Genomic DNA, 23,558 nt, shown 5'->3' with positions numbered 1-23,558 from the left:
CAATGTTTTTCAAGTGATGTAAAAATGCCTCAAGTATTTGCTGCAGAGCCTTTTTCAAGAACCCTTATCTTGTGACCTGTAACAAAAAAAGGCAGAGGCAATTAACCTCCCTCTTTTTCTGTTGTTAATAGTCAGCTGAAAGTACAGAAGAAAATAATTTCAAATGATAGTCGCCCAAGATTTGTGCATTATCAGAGATAATTGGTATTTATTTTTAGAAATTTCATATAGTTATTTGATAGATAATTGTTCTTTTTTTCTCATTAACATGCATAAATATTTTTCCTCACATACTTTATTCTTAAAATTTGTATTTTTACTGATTATTTCTTTTTAAATTCCCCTTCTCTCTAGTATTAACTCTGCTTTTGCTGTGTTTGGCTCTAGCTGCTGAGTTGATAAAAGTGACTATCAAAAATTAATATATAGAGGTTAATGTAAGGTACAAAATAGTGTCCCAATATATTTGAGATGTACTATATTTTTATTTTAGAAGCAGATTTTTTTTATAAAATGTGAACTTTAGGTTTTTCATTATTTTTCTCACCTTAAAACTGGCTTCAGGAGTATTTAATTCTGCTTTGAGTTTTGCTTTGGTTGGCCTGGATTTACTTGGCAATGAAATTCTCAGCGGCATTCCCAGAGATTCTGAATACAGGGAGATGTACTATAACAGTATCTATCTAATTGGTTATGCTCCTAATGGTTGATAATGAAATATCATTCCTTATCCATAATAATGTACTTTTAAGGGTATATATCTATTATTTTATTTAATCGTCTCAGTCATGCTGAAGTTTAACTTGGGCAAGCATCATTCCACCTGTTTCACAGATGAGAAATTAAGAGAGGCAGAACGCTTAAGGAGAAACAGCATGGTAAAGAGTGCAGACTTTGCAGTAAGAAGTAGGCGAAATAAAAGAGTCAGGTACTTTACCTCAGTGTATCCAGATCTCATTGGTAACAGGACTAGTACTAAAACTTAGGTTTGGGATATTTTGCTTTACATTTCCGCATCAAAATTCCTTTTAGTGGGGTGCTTGGGTGGCTCAGTTGGTTAAGCATCGGACTCTTGATTTTAGGTCAGGTTTTGATCTCCGGGTCGTGAGTTCAAACCCTGGGTTGGGCTTCCTGGTGGGCTTCAGGCTTGGTGTGGGGCCTACTTAAAAAAAAAAAAAAAATTCCGTTCAGTGACACATAGTAGGAAACTAATCTGGGGCCATTTGAGGGCAAGACCCTTCCCAATGATGACAGGATTTGTTCAGAGAACAAAGGAGGGGATTAAAAAAAGGATTCTCATTTTCCACCCTGGAGTTGTTTAGAACTCCTGATACAGTTGTAATAAAACCCTTGGCCTGTCTAAGCATTTTTCATCTTTCAGAGCTGAGCCAGACTCAGATGATACCAGTTATGACAGAAGCAAGGGATTCTTTTGGGACATTTATATTTCTGATATAAAGTCAGAAGCAACTCAACCACTCTTTAGAATTTATAATCAGTCTAAAGGTGCCCATTGAACAACTTCATGGTCTCAGTCTGACTTCATGAGAGATCAGTCAGATAATGAGGAATTTCTAAAAAGCCTCCACTGAATTGGTATGTCTGTAAATAGGGTCACTATCTGTGGCATGCTGATTATATATTCACCAAGTGTTTTACTGTCTACTTTTAACAGTGTGAAAGGGGTCTATTTGTAAGATTTGAGGAGAAGCTCAAGCAAGGCTCAGGTGCTTCCAAATTGTTTCCCCTTTCCAGTCATTACTCTTGTGAATGCAGTTGTATTTATTGTCATTTTACATAGTACTATAGGTTAGTTAATCCGAAATTTTGCAGAGAGCACACTGCTGTTAGAAAGGGATGCAGAGCAGGTTTTTTGTTTTGTTTTAGTGGAGAGTCCATGGGAAAAATTCCAATCACAGATAGGAAGTTAAGGAATGAAGGCAGGTTCAGGGGAGACCCAGCATCACAGATCATGAGTGCTATGCAGACACTAGACTATGGATGTGGGGGTGGCTCATTGTCAAAGTCAGGAATATGGTAGAGATTACAGATGCTAAAATGCTAAGGAACAACCCTAAAGATATTAGAACAAAAAAACCCTGCACTGAATTGTATATGTGGATACTACAGTATGCACATAGATATTATAGTGAGTAACAATGTTTTCAAGACAGCATTAACATTATTATTGGAATACTAAATGTTACCTTGCCGTTTTCAATACTTAATTTTCTTTTTTTTTTTTTTTTAAAGATTCTTATCTATTTATTTGACAGACACAGTGAGAGAGAGAACACAGGCAGGGGCAATGGGAGAGGGAGAAGCAGGCCTCCCTGTGGAGCAGGGAGCCCGATGCGGGACTTGATCCCAGGATCCAGGCTTAACAACTGAGTCACCCAGGCGCCCTCAATACTTAATTTTATTAATAAGAATAAATTTAGTTTCAGGTCCATCTGAAGTACCCTAAGATGAAGAACCAAGAGAAGTAATTGTATATTATAAAATTGCCCTAATTAGAATTACATATAAATATATATGTATTCTGGTATCATATGAATCATAATCTTTGTAGTATGTCCACTTATTTCACTTAACATTTTAACTAGACAGTTTCTTTTACCCACTTAATAATATGTTCCTTTTTGTGATAATCCAAGGTTTAGTTACTTTGGGAAAAATAAATTCTTATAGCTTTGTAAGGGCTTTTATTTCCCTGGAGTCATATGAAGTGACTATCAAATAATTAGTAAAAAGCCCAGGCCACAAATGTACAATCTTTACTAATGGAAGGAGTGTATTTAAAAAAACAACATATTCACATTTAACTTAAGTTCCATGCAGTTAGTGGCTCTTTTTTATTCTCCTTCTGCTTTTTTCTTTTTTCTCTCTCCGTTAAAATGAGAAAGTTTAACATAATTAACATTTATAATTTATAATGATACTTAAATTATATCTTTGTTTATACCATTTTTGGGGACTTTATGTTCCATAGTGATTATAAGCAAGGGCCTGCTCTGTTAGTTTCCACGTGTCACTTGACTTCTCCGGCAAGGTTTCCTCAGCTAGCATCAGCTGGATGGTAATCTCCTGTGTTATGTGGATTAAAAGAGTTAATATATACACAAAGATCAGCATAAAAATTGGCCTAGAACCTAAGTTGGCAGAATTCTTATCTGACACAGGAGGCACTCCTGTATTTATTTTCTTTCGCACCCGGTTGGCTTTGATAACTGGTGAGATTTCCATATTTAACCCTTTTTGGTGGTAGCATTCTGATTTCAAACAAGTAACTCATATCTGAAAGAAACAAAATTCAGGATTTATCACCTTGTTTTATGTAATTAAGTGTTTCAATTTTGCCAGATTCTTACGTAGAACTCAGGATTTTGATATAGGATCTAAAGATCTATATGAAAGTTCTATGGTAAAAATAAATGCTTGCTGAGGGCAGAAGTCAAAAGTGAGAGTCCTGACTGATTTTGGTGGCTGTGTTCAGTGCACCAGTGAATGAAAATGCTGATATAGACCTGAATGGTAAGTAGTTTCAAATTTAAATAGTAACATCGAAAGTCATTCATCTTAGCTAATTTTTTGAAGAGTGTTATATGCCAAAATCATAAGAAAATTATTTTAACTTTTATAATAGGCAAATATACATGTCTTCAGACTTTTAGTATAAGTAAAAATATCCTTGAAAAAATTGCTCAAATCTCCCTGCATTGATTTTGTGAAATATATCAAGAGATAGGAAATTGCAGTAGGCTAAGTTTGAAGTTAGTCTGTGAATTTAGAAATACTATGTTTTTGAATGAGGGCTTTGAAAAAAGAATTGGAGATATTTGTTGCTGTAGATCACTTAGCATTTCTAGAGGGAACTCACATTTGATTTTCTCTTTAGAACAACTTTAGCGAGATGGGAATATTTAATTGTTCTTCTGCCTTTCAAGGAACATAAAATAAACTGGCAGATTGTGGACTAAGTACAAAAGGAGCTTTCGTTGGGAATTAAGGTCAAGTTTCTTCGTAAGTGGATACCTTGTAGATGCAGTTGAATATCAATGTGAAGGGCCCTTGAGATATAAAAGTTATTCCTACTACTTCACTTCTGATATTTTAGCAGAAAAAAATTTTGTTTTCTTTTTGAAAATAAAAGAACTTAATAGATCAGATTTTCTAAAGCTTAGTCAGTGATACCTAGAAGCGGCTGTTTGCTTTCCTTTCATGTAATCATCATATATGCTTAGTTCTTAGGAAATTAATCATGTACTTGTTAAACAATGCTTTTTAAAATCTCTGTTACGTGCAAGGCATCTTCAGGGCACTTAGAAGATCTTGATTAATGAATCGAAGTCCCCAGCATCTTTGAGCAACAACCTTTTGTTTACACGGACAGAGTATGTTCTATTTCCAATAAGTTAACTGGAAAATGTGACATTTAAAATTACATTCCCAAAGAAATATAAAACATTTAATATATTGTTTGGCATTAATTTTTCTGTGGTATGGAAAATACATTATGAAATATGGGTATGGGATAGCTTTTTTGTTGTTGTTTCTGGAGGTTTTTTTGCCCCTAGCAGTTCTGAGGGGATGACTCATTTGAATAACTTATTTTGTTTTCATATTATACTCCAGTCCCTCAATTAAATATGTAAAAATATTGAGTATTCTGATATTCTACTTTATATTCAAACTCAATATTGAGAGGGAGAGACAGCATTACCTCTAAATAGATTCTGATGCCTGGAAACCAACATACCTTGGTTCTTCCTTGTCAGTAACTTTTTGCTACTTAGGGAGTTAACCTCAGCTTTCTCATCAGTGAAATGGGTATAGTGATACACCTCAAAGGTTTTTTATTAGGTTAAGTTTGGACACTGACAAGCATATAATAAGCTTTAAATAAATGGAAGCACTCTTATTATTTTTATGATCACAATGTATTTTTTTAATTCCTCCTCTACCTCCTCTTCTGTCTCCACTTTTTCCTCTTCCTTGGCTCATAGTGCTGGAAGATAAGGCCATGGGAGGGGACAGCAGTCCCTCAAATGAGAATACCTTCTTATAATAATCACTTTGTGAAACAACAAGAATAAAATGAGTACTCTGTATCTTTTCGACGCTATTGGGAAGAACTTTCAAAAACTATATTAAGATTGTAGAATAAACTAATTACATTTTCTGAACTTCAAATAAGAGCTTTATTATATTATCTCCAGGGTTTAAAGTGTGAATTGAATTCATATGCACACACGGTCTATCAAAATACAGACTTTAAAAACATTGATTTTTTTTTTTTAGGCTTCCTCATAATTTCTTGGATGAATTTCAGAGATTTTATTGTAGTAAAACTGTAGTTTAAAAAAGGTACATTTATGAAATGAATGCATCACTAAAATGTGTGGGCCTAAAAATGTGAAAAAATAATTTAAGTGACATTAAATATTAAAGAAAATATAAGATCTTTAAGTTCTGTTGGTCCAAAGTGTAATTACCAAGTGAAAATTTGAAGGTAATCCCAGACATCTGTTTCTGATTGTCTTAGTACAAGAAAAAGTTTAGTGACTGTTAAAACCCTTTATTCCTTACGTAGGATATAGGATAACCCCATCTCTATTTAATTTTTCTTCTCTCTCTTTTTCTCCCCTCCCCTCCATTTTCCTTGTGTCTCCCCGCCCCCAAATCCCAGTTGCAGACAGTTAGATTAATTATATTCCTAGGTTCATGGCCAGTTTGATCATGGCTGGGATGATCCCTGCAGCTTTCCTCTCTTCTATTCATGTGTTTATTCCCTTTTATCTCTATTTCTTTCTTTTTTTTTATTCTGTGGCCTTATATTTGAAACCACTGACATTTTTCTTTAAGATTTGTTGATTACACAGTATATATATATATATATATATATATATATATAAATTTGTAGAAATTAGTGATAATGAAGACAAATTAGCTACCAAACCCACTGCCACAATCATCTGTGTGAAATTTTCCCCTAAGCCTCTTGTTTATCTCTATTTCTAACTTTATTTTCCCTTTGCACCATAGACAACTGCTCTAATGTACTTGATTTGCATCCTTAGATTTATAATATACCTTTGTAAATTGTGTAGTGATATTTTGAGTGGGAATGAATTTTTAATATATATAGCTGGAGTTGTGACACAGAGTGCCTCTGATATTTTGATTCTTTGTCGGCTTTGGAAGGTCCTTTCATGTTACAGTGTTTACAGGGAGTGTGACGGTCCTCACTTCTGCATGGTAATCCATGACACGACATGTTGATTGCTTCCCACTGTCAGCCAACACTAAGAGGTTCTCATTAAAGACCCTTTTACATACTCTCTTAGGTGAAAATTTCTCTGAGAGTGGGATTGCTGGTTAGGGCTTATCCTGGACTTAGTGAGTCTCATTGATTGGAGAGTTCTGTCAGATGGCCCAACAGGAAGTCTCTCCCGGGCTTACACTGCCACTAACAGTACGCAGGGCCTTCTCCCACAACCCCACCAGGACTGGCTTTATCCAGTTTTCTAAATATTGCCAATCTCAGATCTCATTGTCATAATTTGTGTTTCTCTGGGTTACTGAGGAATTTGAGTATTAGTTAAAATGCTTTAACTTTTCAATTTTGTTTCCATTTTTGTTCAAATCCTTTGCGTATTTTTTCTCTCTATTGGATTTCTTTTCTTTTTCTGGTCGCTTTGTTAGTTTTTTTCTTCGAGATACAGTCCCTTATTCACATGGTTTGAAATATCTTCTCCTAGCATATTAATGCATGTTTAACTTTGTCAGTATTATCCCTCAGTAATGACAAGTCCTTAATTTTGAAATACTCAAATTCATCATTTTCTTAAAACCTTTTGAGTTATATTTGGAGGTCTTTTTAAGAAGTCTCTTTTCCTTCCACAGAGATATTCTCGTAGATATTCTTGTTAGCTTTACCTTTTCACATTTAACTTTTAAAACTATCTGGAACTTACCTTTGTATATGGTAAATATGGTATAAAAAGCAAGCTTTATATTTCTCTTATGCTTAGAAACAATTTTTGAGTTTATTAATAAACAATGTGAAAATATTGGTTGAAATTACATAGAATTTATAGATTGATTTTGGAGACTTGGCTTCTTTCTAATGTTAAATTGTCCCACCCATGAGCCTTGGGATATTTCTCCATATTTTTCAAGTTTTGGATTGGATACTTTCAGTTAGTCAGACTAGCTAGATTTAAAAATTGATCTGGTATAAAAAAAGTTGACTTGGTTCATGTGATCAAAAAAAACCCCAAAGCAACACTGATTAATTCTATCGGATAATTATATAGATGTGAAATCATAACATTAGCCCTTTTAAAATGTACTTTTTATAGTTCACTTTAATGTGTTTTCCTCTAAACCACATCTGTGGTAGCTAAATTTTAAATGGTTTTTTAATTCAGTGATTTTTTTTGCACTTTTTATCATTGAAATATGATAAATGAATAGCTTTTATGAAAAGAATTATTATTTAGTTGACTACCAGAGGCATTTTTAAATTTTAGGTCATAATTCTGTAGGGCACCTTTATATTTTTAGAAGTGATCTTTATGTTAGCATTGAGTTTTTGTAGCATGGATGCAAGAATCAATCACATTTAAATTAGAAAGTGTGGAAATAGTGACAGCAGTTTTCATACCAAAAAGCAAAACAAAGCAAAACAAAAGAAGTATGCAAACAGTTTAGTCTAAGTTTTGGCAGCTCTTACTTTAAAAGAAAAAAACAAAACCCAGAATATATTTTGGATAAACACAGTATTGTGTTTTAGAAACAGTTATAAGAAAAAAAAGGATTTTGATGCCTTAAACTTAGGAATAAGGAAAACCATGATTCGGAGTGACACCTGAATGCTCATTGCTAATGTGAGATGAATTTTTGAGCTGGTAAAAGTGGCCCCTCAGGTGACCTGCCTACTTTGCTGGATGCCTGGGAATCGCAATCTGTCTGTGTTCCCCTTTAAAACACTGAAAGAGTAGACTGGTATGAAGGTAATAAAGGAGCGTGAGGAAAAAGAACAAGGTGGGGGGGGGATGTCGAAAAGGGATTGTTTTCATATTTGAGTATGATAAAATCGTCTCCGTCAATGCCTTTCAGCTAAAGACATTCAGGAAAACACTGATTGTAAAGAATTGGGCTTAATTACTACTTTCATTGAGGGAACATTACATGGGGATCCTGAGGTTGTATCATAGGGTTTGAACTTTCGTTGGGTGATTTGGGAGAGGGTCTAAAGACGCAGGGCTATTCTCTAGATTGGATGCTGGAACAATTCTATGACTGGATAAAGAAGTCATTCATTTAGCAAGAGAGAGGGATGTTTGGTATTTTGTGGGTTGTGCTGTGGCCTTTTTCTTTTTTGTGTTTGGTAAAATTATGAAGTAGTCTCACTTTCTCTCACTTATCATGGATTCAAAGTAACCTTGTCTCATATTGGTGTTCTGTAAGAATGTGTATGTGCAATAGAAAAAAAATAGCCTGATGTGAGTGTCTGATGAGTTCAGGACATCAAAGTCTACCCTTCTTCCCATTCCCCCCACTTTCTCCCTTCCTTCCTCTTTCATCCATAAGTAGGTAAAATTGTTTTAAACATATATTCTTAATTTGGGAATTTTCTTTTTCACTTCCCAGTCACCCAGGGCAATGACTGAATCATAAAGATGTGAGAGCCTTCTAGCTGGACAAAAAACAAGAAACTTGGCATCACATTGTGGCTTTGCCTCAGATAACCTTGCCAGGAATTTTTAATTCTGAGTTGTATTCTCACTTTGAAATAACCATTTCCCTTGCTGCCTTGTCCCAGTGGAGACCACCTTCGATCCTTTGCTTTTACTCTTCCTCTTACCTGGCTTCATCAATCTTTGCAAGGCTGGCTCCTTATCCTTCAGTCCTTAGACATCCGTCCATTTCCCGACTTCTAAGATAATCCCTATGTAAATTCGCCTCATCCACTCCACCTTACATGGCTATTTTGTTAGCACTTACCATTGGCTCTTGTCATTATCTGAAGTTAACTCATTTATTCTGTTATGTGGTTCTTCCTTCCTCACTCTGCTTTACTTCACATGTCAAACATAAGCTCTGCATGCGTGAGAACTTGTATGTACGTACAGGTCCACGTGCCCGGCCCCTAATCAAGTTCCCAGAGCCAAATAGGTGCTTAGCAAATACTGGTATAATAATTGGATATGTATATGAACAAACAAATGAACAACCAACTCAGTAAACATATATTCTAAACACAACCCTATATCTGTTGACTATTAAAAAGAGAAACACTTGTTTATTTCATTGAGATAGAAGTACCTGAGAAAAATGGCAATTTGTTTCCCTGGAAATATGCCTTAGAATTTTCAAAGAAATTCTTTGCTGTTATGTTTCTTTCAGCATCTGTGTTCCAAGACTATGGGTTGGGGCGCCTGGGTGGCTCAGTGGTTAAGTGTCTGCCTTCGGCTCAGGTCATGATCCCAGATTCCTGGGATCAAGCCCCTCATAGGGCTCCCTGCTCAGCAGGGAGCCTGCTTCTTCCTCTCCCACTCTCCCTGCTTGTGTTCCCTCTCTCTCTGTCTCTCTCTCTCTGTCTAAATAAAATCTTAAAAAAAAAAAAGAGTATGGGTTAGATGAGATGGTATAATAATGGTGTTTTCCTGGGGCTTAAATTAATATTTGGAGGCATTTCTCTGGAGTGATTCCAATGTAAATAATATGCTTTTCCTACTACTTTGTATTACTGCTATTAAATTTAATATTTGAATTTGAGAATATTTTAAACTAATTTGACAATATTTTAAAAATAAGTTTTATCTTTCACTTCAGGGATTCAGTTTTTCATGGATTTAGAATGCCAAGGTCTGAGTTGTAGTTTGTGAATGTTGGTTTGCAGTGAAAGATGAAACGTGGTCTGAAAATGTTAGGTGGACGGTGGAAAAAGTTTGGAAGCCACCAGCCTTGGATTGGAATTCCTGCTCTGATACTTTTTTATTAACTTTGCAAGTTCTTTAGTGTCTCTGAGTCTGTTTCCTCACTCACAGAGTGGACAGGGTATTTATGTACCGGACTGTGTTCAGAGCTCAGTGAGACGATCCATTTCAGGAGTGTGGTGTGGTATGTGACGTTATTAGGTGATGAATAAATGTAAGAACAGTGCTTTCCCTCTGTTTTCCATCAGAGGAAAAAGGAGGCATATGACTTTCCAAATACAGAAAATTATTACTCTCTGTAGATAATGTAAGGTAATTAAATACATTATATTTGATATTATTCCTATAAGCAGGGCCTTGACATTGTAAATTGCAAAAAGTATCAATCACAAGAATATTAATGATAATAGCAAATATTTGTTGAGTGTTTGCCACATGACAGGCACTGTCTTAACACTTTACCTATATTAACTCATTTAATCCTCATCACAAAACCCATAAAATACCAATTATTTTTCCTCTTTTACAGATGAGTAAATTAAGGCACAGTGTTAAATTAGCAGGGCACACAGGTAACTTTGGCCTTGAAAGATTATACACCTTTTTATGCATTAAAAATGGATACCCCCAAACCTTTTTCATTCCTCAGATACAGTCAGTAATTACCCAAGTAAATATATATCTTGACGCACATAAGCCTTATTCTCATCCCCGTCTTCTATCTGGGAAGGACTCCAGTTTCAGCACTTGACACTCCGTCTCCTTGTGGTTTGAGGGTTAGGTCTGCTTGAGAGCCATGCTGTACAGACAGTTCTTGATGCTGTATCTTTTGTCTTTGGAATGTTGAGAAATCATGATTACTTGGGGTGAAAAATAAAGGGCATGCAGAAATTACAGATTTTATTTAAATGTTATATATGGTGGTGCTTAGGTGGCTCAGTCGGGCAAGTGTCTGACTTCGGCTCAGGTCATGATCTTGGGGTTCTGGGATCGAGCCCTGCATTGGATTCCCTGCTCAGTGGGGAGTCTCCTTCTCCTGCCCCTCCCCCCTGCTTGTGCACACATATTCTCTTCTCTCGCTCTCAAATAAATAAATAAAATCTTTAAGAAAAACAAATATTATGTGTGAAAATACTGAGGCAGTGATTTTCCTACAAATAAATTTATTAGCAGGGGAGGTATGAAAGAACATTGTATCTAAATAAACCGTGTATATTTAACCATTTTAAGAAATACAAGGTTTTACCAATATGTTCTGATGATTATTAAGCCTCTTTATTGCTTTGATCTTAGTTATCTTGCTTTTTATCGTGTTCTTCCATGTCATTTATCAGTTTTATCATGTTTGAATGAAATCTTTGCTTATTTTAAGATGATTTCTTACAGTTTCTGGTTCAGTAAGTATACAATAATTTCAGGCTACGAAGACCCCTACTGAAATTTGAAAGAGCATGAAGTCTTTGTAGATGATCTTAAGATAACATTGTTCTTGGCCTTATGATGAACTGCATATGTATATCAGCTTTGAGACATAATAATTACTTTAATTTTTTTAAGACTTTGTATTTAATCTCCTGGCTTGATGAAATGTTGGAGTATAAAGGAAATAAATTTTCCTTCTTAAAAATGTTTTATGAAGGTTTTCTCTCCCTGTGGTACTTCCTGATGGCCTGATATTATGTCATATATAATTGGATTGACGCTCAGCCTGAATACTTCTTTCTCTTCTTGGCAGCATGGGGTAACCTTGGAAATGTTCTGAAGAGTCAGAGCAAAATTTCTGAAGCTGAAAGCGCCTATAGGAATGCTTTGTACTACCGTAGCAACATGGCTGACATGCTTTATAATTTGTGAGTATGCATTACTTTCTCTGGTTTGGTTCATCTTTGAAACCTGTGGTGAGAGAAGGTTGATTTAACTGCTGGAAATGGAAATGATGATAGCTGTTTTTCTGAAATAGCCTTTCCATTAATCATACCCATAAGACTAGTAGGTGGATAGTATTTGTGATTTCTTTGTTTGGGGCTTCTGCATCAATATCCATGTGTATTGATGTAGTATGGTTGAATTTTTTTGTGTACTATGCCATATAACAAAAATTGGTTAAATGCTTGTAGTTGTTTGTTTGTTTGTTTTTGTTTTTAGGTTCCATTAATAGTTGGGATCAGGCATGCCTGGGTGGCTCAGCCAGTTAAGTGTCTGCCTTTGGCTCAGGTCATGATTCTGGGTCCTGGGATCCAGCCAAGCATCAGGTTCCCTGCTCAGTGGGGAGCCTGCTTTTTCCCTCTGCCTGCCGCTCCCCCTGCTTGTGCTCTCTCTCTCTCCTCTCCCCTCCTCCAAAGGTACTGGTAATTAAGTTAGGATATTGGGATAATTTAGAGTATTTGTGTATGTCAGGTTAGAAAAATCCCTAGGGGAAAAATTTGCTGTTCTTTGGCTGGAAAGCCCTAGGGGGTACAGTAAGTTATTAATGGAAACAGGGAAAACACGAATCTCTTCTTTGTCTCTTATATTTATGACACTTTTTTATTTGCAAGTAATAGAAACTTGGTCTAACTTTGCTTAAACACAAAAGAGAATTTATTAACTCCTGTAATTAAAAATTCCTGGGGTTGACGGAAATGTAGGCACAATTAGAGCCAGGTGTTTTATATTTCAGAAATTTGTTTATATTTTGTGTCTATGATTTCCTTTGGGTTCACTCCATTCTCTGTGGGGCTCTGTCTATATCAATTGGAAAGATGACTTGTACACATTACCCTTTTCAGTCTCAGAAGGAGTTGCATTGGTGTCTCTATTAATCCTGGGAAAGGCCGCTGAATGACCCTTTTGGGGTCATGTGTCCTCTCTTGAGTGAACCATGGGGCAGACAGGCAGGGGCAGCAGTAAGATACCTCCTTTGGCAGGGCCTCCAGAGTTTTGACTGGTTTGGAGGAGGATCAAGTTCCTGTAGGAAGGGACCAGGCGTAATACGTCTACTGCTTATGTTTAATGAATATGATGTTATATTGATTATATCAAACTGGTTTGGCAACTTAATTTTTAATATGTTGTATTTATGTTCTGGTTGCATCTAAATCTTTTGCAGGCTAACTCTAAAAGAACAGGTAGGAAAAAAATTGAAAAATGAATGAAAATAAACAAAATCTAGATTTCTTAAGAGAAGGCAGACAGGATGAGCTCACTTTAACTTCCTGTGCATTTACCTTGTATTGAAACGCTTAGACTTTAACACCAGGATCTCAGTCTCCTGGGCTATGGTCTAAATTAGATCAGCATGAGTTTTGTGTTGATTTGCATAGTGTTTAACTCTTTTTCACCAGGAATGCTTTTCAGCGGGGGGAACATCTCCAGTTTGTACAATCCCTGGTTCTTGCGTTCTGCTGTTTCATGCTTCACCATGTATATTACCATTTTCCCGGAAATAATTTTTTTCCATCTTTTTTTTTTTTTTGCTTGAATAAGTATATCTGGATACTCCCACGAAGGCTTTCCCCATGTCTGCTTCATCTAAATAATGTGTTGCTACTTTATTACTGATTAATGGTATTTTTATTTCATGAAAAAAGAACCTTATTAGTTTGATAAATTTGCACAAAAATTTTTCCCCCCTTTGGATCTGAAAGTAACATTGTCAAAGGGACCCCTTGTCTTGTCTTGCAATATGGGATGGCAGTTTTCTTCTGGTGCCCATTCTCCACAGTTTTTGAGAGGAGAAAGTAAACTGAACAACCCACACTTCTTCACTAAGCTTATTTTTCTCTTTCTTACCTACAGCCAGTGGTTTAAGGTTACCTACCTCCTGGTGCTATCTGGCATGTGTTGAAAGAAAAAGGAAATGTATCTATCTAGGCTTACTTTTTGCTGAGAAGAGAAATTTATTAAATTAGACAAATATACTTTACATGTAATTTAAAACCTGTATCTTATAACTTCCTCTGTGGTCATATATTTGAACTATTATGGCATGGACAGACCTCTCCAAACCCAAATGAAAAATCCTTGCTGGAGAAGTTATTAACAAGATATTGATTAACAAGCGTTGTTAAGCTTGTTATTAACAAGATAAAACATTTTTTTCTTATTTATAAGTGATGTGGGGCATAAATGCGATATATAGTTCCAAAATGTTTTTACTAACATGGTAGGTTTTTTAAACTACACTTAGCTCAAATGGAGAGGTTTAAATCCCATAAGAAATGTTGCCATTGTTTTGAAAGTATTGGATTATAAAACCCATGTGTTGATAGAACTCTGATATTAAATAATTATATTTCAAAATAGGTGAATTCTTCATTGATTATGATCAATTATTAATAAAATACACCAAGATAGATACTTTACTACCCATAATATTATAAATGTGTCTGTTATCCTATGTCACTAGGAGCAAATTTTTGTTTTTGGTTTTGTTTCTTCTGTTTATTTACATAGTTAGGAAAGAAGCCAAGTTTTCTCATGGACCATTTAGAGACTATCTGACAAAAAGTTTTTCTTTTACGATATAAATGCTATTTTCATTACATAATTTTCTCTGATTTACAGAAATTGCTCCGTGTCCTGTTTCAATTCTGAAAGAAAAAGGAATGTGCTTTGTTCAGTTTTACCAGTAAGCTTAACCTGATATCACTCCTTTGTGGTAGTAGCAGATATTAATCACATTTCATATCATCAGTTACTCTTAAAGATGTTTATGACCAAAGCCTGAAACTAATGAACCCATTACATTAGTTGGCATGAAATACCCATATTTATTAGTGAATTTTAGAAGCTTTTGGGAATCATAAGCTCCTGTTAGGTCCTGTACTTAACTTTTAATCAATAACCTAGATTTTTTTTTTTAACACATTCAGTGTTTCTAAATCTGCTTACTTTGTAAACTACTGAAAAAATTTCATGTTGTTAGGAATTTATATTAGGAAAATAATCTGTAGATAGACATACATTATTATGTAACTTCAAAACCATGATTAGTAAAGTGAGATCCATCACTACTGGCCAGACACAGGATGATTCTAAGAGGTCAGAGATAATCTTTAAGTTAATTCCTATGATTTTACTTTTCTGCTTATATTTTAAAATAGAACTGGGATATCTAAATGTTGTTCTAGGTCAGGAAGGAAGGAAAAAAGGATGATTTGGAAAAATAATAGGTAAGCAATAATACAAATGATATGTGGTTATATCTGAAGTTCAGGGAACATTGCATTAAGAGGTTTTAAAACTTTCAGGACATTTTTCTGCAGGATTAATATCAAGTTCTGTCTGAGAGGTGCATGCGTACAGTTATACTGCCTATTTATAAAATGATGGAATAATTTTAATTTTTTTTCCTCTGGTAGCAATTACTTGAATTACTTCTATGTGCCAAGCACTCTTAGTTCTTTACATATGTTATGACAGTTTGTCTTCAAATGAGGCCTACACAATGAGGAAAATGAAACTCAGGTAATTTGTTTTGGATCACACAAATAAAAGAGGAGCCAATATTTGAACGTAAGATGTTCTGACTCTATATCCATGCAATGATAGTATTCTCAAGCTGGCAGAAATAAACCAAGGGTATGAGGTAAAAAACCTCAGTATAAATCTTTTAAATCCAGAAAAAAAATTAATTCAAACTACCTTTACATATAGAAATAAAATACATGGAATTACATCTAATAGAGAGTATCAGTTATTTTTTTATGACACTTAACTAAGTTTCCTAAACTTTTGCTATAGAGTTTTGTTAGAAGGATCATGTGTTTGCACAACTGAACTAAGTTCAAGAAGAAAGTGCTACAGAAATTGTTTTAAATGGTCTAAATCCATTAATTACAAGGTTTTGATAACACCGGTCCATGCTTACAGATAACAATTACATAATGTGAAATTTGGAAGTACTTTTTAAAAAAATTGAGATATAACTGAAATATAAGATTATGTTGGTTTCAGGCATGCAATATAATTCAATATGTGTATGTATTGTGAAATGATCATCACAAGTCTAGTTATATGTCACTATACATACTTACAATTTTTTTTCTTGTGATGAGAGCTTTTACTTGGCAAATTTCTCTTTGCAACTTTCAAATATACAACACATTGTTATTAGCTCTAGTGGCCATGCTGTACACAAGATACCCATGACATATATATTTTATAACCGGAAGTTTGGATCTTTTGACCCTCTTCACTCATTTCACTATCCCCCCCTTCTACTCTTAAAAGCAACTGATGTAGTACATTTATTGCATAGCCCTTATATTCAGCCTTTTATTCATATTGCTCTATTTATTAAAATCCAGTACTTCACACAAATAATTTTAAGACCAGTTTAACAGATCTGTGTTATGATGTTGGTTTCTCTTTCCATGTATAATAAATTTCAGGGACAAAGCAGATAGACCATTGCTCAGTGATTTATATTGTCAAATTTTATAAATACATAGTCGACTTTCAACCTTTTAACTGTAGTACTCACTGCATCTGAAGGATAATTGATTTCTAGCCTGAAAAATACTCAGTCATTGTTCTTTCATTGTTCTTATAGATTTGTCCTAGCAGTCTGTTCCAAATGATATTTAAACAAGTAATTCAATAGAGCATTGACTGTTTCATTAGGTATTAGATTTCAGAGTGCCAATAATAAATTTGATGTGGTTTAGTCAATTCTTAATTACCTTCCATAAACATAGGGGATCATTTTTGTGGATAATAGAGATTTTGCCACCATAAGTTAGTTGTCAGTTTTGTTCTATGTTGTAAGAACCTAAGTAATCTTCTAATATGAGAAGCTAGGAAAGGAGCAATAAAATAATTTAAAGAAGTAAAAAGAAAATATTAATGAGGTAGAATGTGGAGAAACAATGGGAAGTAATGGATAAGTATAAGAGAGTGTTCTTTAAAAGAACAATTTCTGGGATGCCTGGGTGGCTCAGTTGTTTAAGGGTCTGCCTTTGGCTCAGGTCATGATCTCAGGGTCTTGAGATTGAGACCTGGGTTGGGCTCCCTGCTCAGCGAGGAGTCTGCTTCTCCCTCTCCCCTGCCCCTTCCCCCTGCTTGTGCCCTCTTCGTCTCTCAAATAAATAAATAAAATCTTAAAAAAAAATAAAAGATCAACAATTTCTGGCAAGGGTAATATAAGACAAAATAGAAAATCTTGAGTATATAACATAGAAAATGAGAAAGAGGCTACAGCCAGATAATGGAAGCTTAAACTAACAAAACATCGGTTATACATATGAAAATCCTTGTGATATGAATGCTTTTCTGGGAAAATATAAATGATCAACATTAACCCAAGAAGAAGTAGGCAATTTGGAAAAACTTGAAAACCATGTTAAAGAATTTTCTCTACCAGGAAACAAGTTCAGGCTTTTGATGTGTAAGTCCTATCGAATCTTCAATCAAGTGATATTTCTTGTACCAGTTACACTTCTCAATTTATTTTTGTGAAGTTAGATAAACTGATGGCAAAACGTCTGACTATATTTAACACCAAAAAAACAAAGGACAATAATGACAACAGTAACAACAACAAACATCAAAAACAGAAAAATCCAGAAGACAAAAAACAAACCCACGCACCAAAGGCAAATAAACAACAAAATAACAGAACTGCCAGTTATACTTGTGAATATAAATGTACACATATCCTAAAATTAATATAGTGGATGTAGCAGCATATTAAAGATTAAAACATCACTATCAGATGGGACTTATTCTAAGATTTATAGGTGGTATTCAATATTACAATTCAATTATTATACTCTTTCAATTTAAAAAGTCAGAAGAGGAAAGAATTATGATCATCTCTAGAAATGCCAAGAAGGCTTTTGATCAACATCTGCTTCATAAATAACAAATAAACTTATAAATAAATAAGAATTGTAATAAACTAGGAATAAATACATACTTCTATAATGTAAAAAAATCTGTCTAAAGTTAATAACAATACCATATTTAATATTGAAGTACAGTGGTCATTTCCATTCACATTAATTTTCTTGAGATAATGGCTATTTCTTATTGGTCATTGTATCTCTTTATATGTAAACAGTTCTAATTATATTGATTTTATAATGAATTATGAAATCTGTGTCAGCAGAGAAGATCCTGTTTATCAATATAAGTGATAAGATTAGTAATGGGTATTAAATAACCTCAGTCTTGGAATTGTATAAGGGCATTTTAACCATTATCATGAAGTGATTCCAGATCACTAGGAGCCTTCTTGAATTACACATCTAGAGTTGCATTTTCTTGCAATTTCAGAAGCAAACACATTTACATTAAGATTGGTTCATGTATTAGTATCCTACATCTGCCATAACGAAGCACCACAAAGTAAGTGGCTAAGAACAATAGAAATTGATTTTGTCACAAGTCTGGAGGCTAATAGTCTGAAATCAAGGTATCCACAGCACCTTGCTCCCTCTGAAACCTGTAAGGGAATCCTTCCTTGCTTCTCTCCTGTGATTTGCTGCCATTTTTTGGAGTTTCTTGGCTTGCATCTGCAGAACCCGAGTCTCTGCCTTTGTCATCATGTGGTGGTCTCCCTGCATGTTCTTGTCTTCACATTCACATAAGGGGACCAGTTGTTGGATTAGGGCCCCTCCCTTGTTAAATTAACAACTTACATCTGCAATGATCCTGTCTCCAAATAAGGTCATATTCTGAGGTGTTGGGGGTGGGCGCTTCAACATATCTTTTTCTGGAGGAGAGACATCATTCACTCAATAACAGCTGCCTGTCGAAAGCTTCAGTTTGAGAGAGATCAGACAATTGTTTCTCATGGAGGAGTGGATCAGGTGAAAGACGCCCAGGTGGAGCCAAAATTTTCCATAGAATGTCAGTGAGTTTATGTTATCTCATGCTGCCAAGAACTCGAAGGAGGAAGTAATTTAAGAGGATATAGCGTGAAGGAAATGTGGGGTGCAGAGTTGCCACTATAGATCAGATTCCAGTGAGAGTTTGATAGGTTCGTTCAGGGCCAGGTTTTGAGAAGCCTTGAGAGGTGAGAAGAATCAGAGATTACAGAATAGAAGTGGTGTGACTACCTGACAGAGCTGAGCCATTCTTGAACTCTGTCACGAACAAGGCGTGAGAAGCCCATGGAATGAGGAGGACAGGTGGAAATGAGGAGGAAAGGAACCCCTTGGCCACATGGCTGGAGTTCAGGACAGGGTTTCCTGCCAAGTTCCATGGATGTATGCAGGTATGTGTGTGTTAAGGATGGAGAGAGGTGTCCGGGGGATACTAGGTAAGCAGACTGGTCTCTCAAAATAGAGAATTCGGGAGAGGCTATTGAACAGGAGTGCCTGGAAGTGCTTGCCATTGTGTGAAGTAAATGAGATGGAGAGGTTTGGGTAAAATTTCATTGGCTTTAGGTCACTAGGACTTGTATACATAATTCACTTGGCTCTTTACTGATTGCTGGAATGAGGTAGGGCAGCCTCATTGGCTGCCTGTACCTGCTTGTTCTGCTGGCAAGAGCAAGGCCTACACTTACTACATACTTTGTTTTGATTGATAATTTTCACCAATCAATACACAAATACAATCTAGTTGTAAAACACTGAAACAGTACTGAAGAATATGGAGTAAAGCATAAAAATTTCTAATTTCATTTCTTACCCACCTTTTCCCTGCTCTGTGATAAATCTTTTTTTTTTTTTGAATTCTGATCTTTTTTTTAAGATTTTTTTCTTTTTTATTGTTATGTTAATCACCATACATTACATCATTAGTTTTTAATGTAGTGTTCCATGATTCATTGTTTGTGCATAACACCCAGTGCTCCACGCAGAATGTGCTCTCTTTAATACCCATCACCAGGCTAACCCATCCCCCCACCCCACCCCCTCTAGAACCCTCAGTTTGTTTTTCAGAGTCCATCATCTCTCATGGTTCCTCTCCCCCTATGATTTCCCCCCCTTCATTCTTTCCCTCCTGCTTATCATCTTCTTCTTCTTCTTTTTTTTCTTAACATATATTGCATTCTTTGTTTCAGAGGTACAAATCTGTGATTCAACAGTCTTGCCCAAATCACAGCGCTCACCATAGCACATACCCTCCCCAATGGCTATCACCCAGCCACCCCATCCCTCCCACCCCCCACCACTCCAGCAACGCTCAGTTTGTTTCCTGAGATTAAGAATTCCTCATATCAGTGAGGTCATGTGATAACATGTCTTTCTCTGATTGACTTATTTCACTCAGCATAACACCCTCCAGTTCCATCCACGTCGTTGCAAACGGCAAGATCTCATTCCTTTTGATGGCTGCATAATATTCCATTGTGTATCTACACCACCTCTTCTTTATCCATTCATCTGTCGATGGACATCTTGGCTCTTTTCACAGTTTGGCTATTGTGGACGTTGCTGCTATAAACATTGGGGTGCATATACCCTTTGGGTCCCTACGTTTGTGTCTTTAGGGTAAATACCCAGTAGTGCAATTGCTAGGTTGTAGGGTAGCTCTATTTTCAACTAATAGAGGAACCTCCATTCTGATTTCCAGAGTGGCTGCACAAGCTTGCATTCCCACCAACAGTGTAGGAGGGTTCCCCTTTCTCCGCATCCCTGCCAACATCTGTTGTTTCCTGACTTGTTAATTTTAGCCATTCTGACTGGTGTGAGGTGATATCTCATTGAGGTTTTGATTTGGATTTCCCTGATGCCGAGCAATGTTGAGCACTTTTTCATGTGTCTGTTGGCCATTTGGATGTCTTCTTTGGAAAAATCTCTGTTCATGTCTCCTGCCCATTTCTTGATTGGATTATTTGTTCTTTGGGTGTTGAGTTTGATAAATTCTTTATAGATTATGGATACTAGCCCTTTATCTGATATGTCATTTGCAAATATCTTCTCCTTTACTGTCGGTTGTCTTTTGGTTTTGTTGACTGTTTCTTTCGCCCTGCAAAAGCTTTTTATCTTGATGAAGTTCCAATAGTTCATTTTTGCCCTTGCTTCTGTTGCCTTTGGCGATATTTCTAGGAAGAAGTTGCTGCGGCTGAGGTCAAAGAGGTTGCTGCCTGTGTTCTCCTTTAGGATTTTGATGGACTCCTGTCTCACATTGAGGTCTTTCAACCATTTTGAGTCTATTTTTGTGTGTGGTGTAAGGAAATGGTCCAGTTTCATTCTTCTGCATGTGGCTGTCCAATTTTCCCAACACCATTTGTTGAAGAGACTGTCTTTTTTCCATTGGACATTCTTTCCTGCTTTGTCAAAGATTAGTTGACCATAGAGTTGAGGGTCCATTTCTGGGCTCTCTATTCTGTTCCATTGATACATGTGTCTGTTTTTGTGCCAGTACCATACTGTCTTGATGAGGACAGCTTTGTAATAGAGCTGGAAGTCCGGAATTGTGGTGCCACCAGCTTTGCTTTTCTTTTTCAACATTCCTCTGGCTATTCGGGTTTTTTTCTGGTTCCATACAAATTTTAGGATTCTTTGTTCCATTTCTTTGAAAAAAGTGGATGGTATTTTGATGGGGATTGCATTGAATGTGTAGATTGCTCTAGGTAGCATTGACATCTTCACAATGTTTGTTCTTCCAATCCATGAGTATGGAAAGTTTTTCCATTTCTTTGTGTCTTCCTCAATTTCTTTCATGAGTATTTTATAGTTTTCTGAGTACAGATCCTTTCCCTCTTTGGTTAGATTTATTCCTAGGTATCTTATGGTTTTGGGTGCAATTGTAAATGGGGTCAACTCCTTAATTTCACTCTCTTCTGTCTTGTTGTTGGTGTATAGGAATGCCACTGATTTCTGTGCGTTGATTTTATATCCTGCCACTTCACTGAATTCCTATATGAGTTCTAGCGGTTTTGGGGTGGAGTCTTTTGGGTTTTCCACATACAGTATCATATCATCTGCAAAGAGTGAGAGTTTGACTTCCTCCTTGCCGATTTGGATGCCTTTGATTTTTTTTGTTGTCTGATTGCTGTGGCTAGGACTTCTAATACTATGTTGAATAGCAGTGGTGATAGTGGACATCCCTGCCGCGTTCCAGACCTTAGGGGAAAAGCTCTCACTTTTTCCCCATTGAGAATGATATTTGCTGTAGGTTTTTCATAGATGACTTATGATATTGAGGTTGTGATCTCTCCTGTTTCATTCATAGTTTTGTTGATTTGGGTCATTTCTCTTTTCTTTTTGATAAGTCTGGCCAGGGGTTTATCAATCTTGTTCATTCTTTCAAAGAACCAGCTCCTAGTTTCGTTGATCTGTTCTACTGTTCTTTTGGTTTCTAGTTCATTGATTTCTGCTCTGATCTTTATTATTTCTCTTCTCCTGCTGGGTTTAGGCTTTATTTGCTGTTTTTTCTCTAGCTCCTTTAGGTGTAGGGTTAGGTTGTGTATTTGAGACTTTTCTTGTTTCTTGAGAAAGGCTTGTATTGCTATATACTTTCCTCTCAGGACTGCCTTTGCTGCATCCCAAAGATTTTAAACAGTTGTGTTTTCATTTTCATTGGTTTCCATGAATTTTTTTAATTCTTCTTTAATTTCCTGGTTGACCCATTCATTCTTTAGTAGGATGCTCTTTAGCCTCCATATATGTGAGTTCTTTCCGACTTTCCTCTTGTGATTGAGTTCTAGTTTCAAAGCATTGTGGTCTGAAAATATGCAGAGAATAATCCCAATCTTTTGGTACCGGTTGAGATCTGATTTGTGACCTAGGATGTAATGTATTCTGGAGAATGTTCCTTGGGCACTAGAGAAGAATGTGTATTCCGTTGCTTTGGGATGGAATGTTCTGAATATGTCTGTGAAGTCCATTTGGTCCAGTGTGTCATTTAAAGTCTTTATTTCCTTGTTGATCTTTTGCTTAGATGATCTGTCCATTTCAGTGAGGGGGTGTTAAAGTCTCCCAGTATTATTGTATTGTTGTCAATGTGTTTCTTTGCCTTTGTTATTAATTGTCTTATATAATTGGCTGCTCCCATGTTAGGGGCATAGATATTTACAATTGTTAGAACTTCTTGTTGGATAGACCCTTTAAGTAGGATATAGTGTCCTTCCTCATCTCTTATTACAGTCTTTGTTTTAAAATCTAATTTGTCTGATATAAGGATTGCCACCCCAGCTTTCTTTTGGTGTCCATTAGCATGGTAAATGGTTTTCCACCCCTTCACTTTCAATGTGGGGCTGTTTTGGGGTCTAAAATGAGTCTCTTGCAGACAGCATATCATGGGTCTTGTTTTTTAATCCAATCTGATAGCCTGTGTCTTTGATTGGGGCATTTAGCCCATTTACATTCAGGGTAACTATTGAAAGGTATGAATTTAGTGCCATTGTATTGTGTGTAAGTGATTGTTACTGTATATTGTCTGTATTCCTTTCTGGTCCATGCTGTTTTTAGGCTCTCTCTTTGCTTGGAGGACCCCTTTCAATATTTCTTGTAGGGCTGGTTTCGTGTTTGCAAATTCCTTTAGTTTTTGTTTGTCCTGGAAGCTTTTTATCTCTCCTTCAATTTTCAATGAGAGCCTAGCTGGATACAGTATTCTTGGGTGCATATTTTTCTCGTTTAGTGCTCTGAAGATATCATGCCAGTCCTTTCTGGCCTGCCAGGTCTCTGTGGATAGGTCTGTTGCCAATCTAATATTTCTGCCATTATAGGT

General features: G+C 35.9%; 1 protein-coding gene and 1 non-coding gene across 3 annotated transcripts in view; both read left to right on the top strand.

Annotated features, from left to right (window-relative positions):
* The window catches only part of TMTC2 (transmembrane O-mannosyltransferase targeting cadherins 2), a 391,310-nt gene that overhangs the window by 197,535 nt on the left and 170,217 nt on the right, over positions 1–23,558 (top strand). For both annotated transcript variants that reach the window (XM_025882606.2, XM_073900582.1), the window contains one exon: positions 11,683–11,797. In XM_025882606.2, coding sequence (XP_025738391.1) covers positions 11,683–11,797 — 115 coding nt within the window. The remainder of the gene's footprint in view (positions 1–11,682; positions 11,798–23,558) is intronic.
* Positions 7,828–7,977, top strand: LOC112832100 (U12 minor spliceosomal RNA). The gene has a single exon (XR_003210308.1). It is a non-coding gene; the product is annotated as a U12 minor spliceosomal RNA (small nuclear RNA).

This window comes from Callorhinus ursinus, unplaced genomic scaffold, assembly GCF_003265705.2.
Source record: "Callorhinus ursinus isolate GAN/ISIS: 27379988/994484 unplaced genomic scaffold, GSC_fseal_2.0 scaffold14, whole genome shotgun sequence".
Classification (NCBI taxonomy): domain Eukaryota; kingdom Metazoa; phylum Chordata; class Mammalia; order Carnivora; family Otariidae; genus Callorhinus; species Callorhinus ursinus.
Note: the sequence above shows the minus strand (reverse complement) of the source record. Positions and strands in the feature narration are given on the sequence as shown.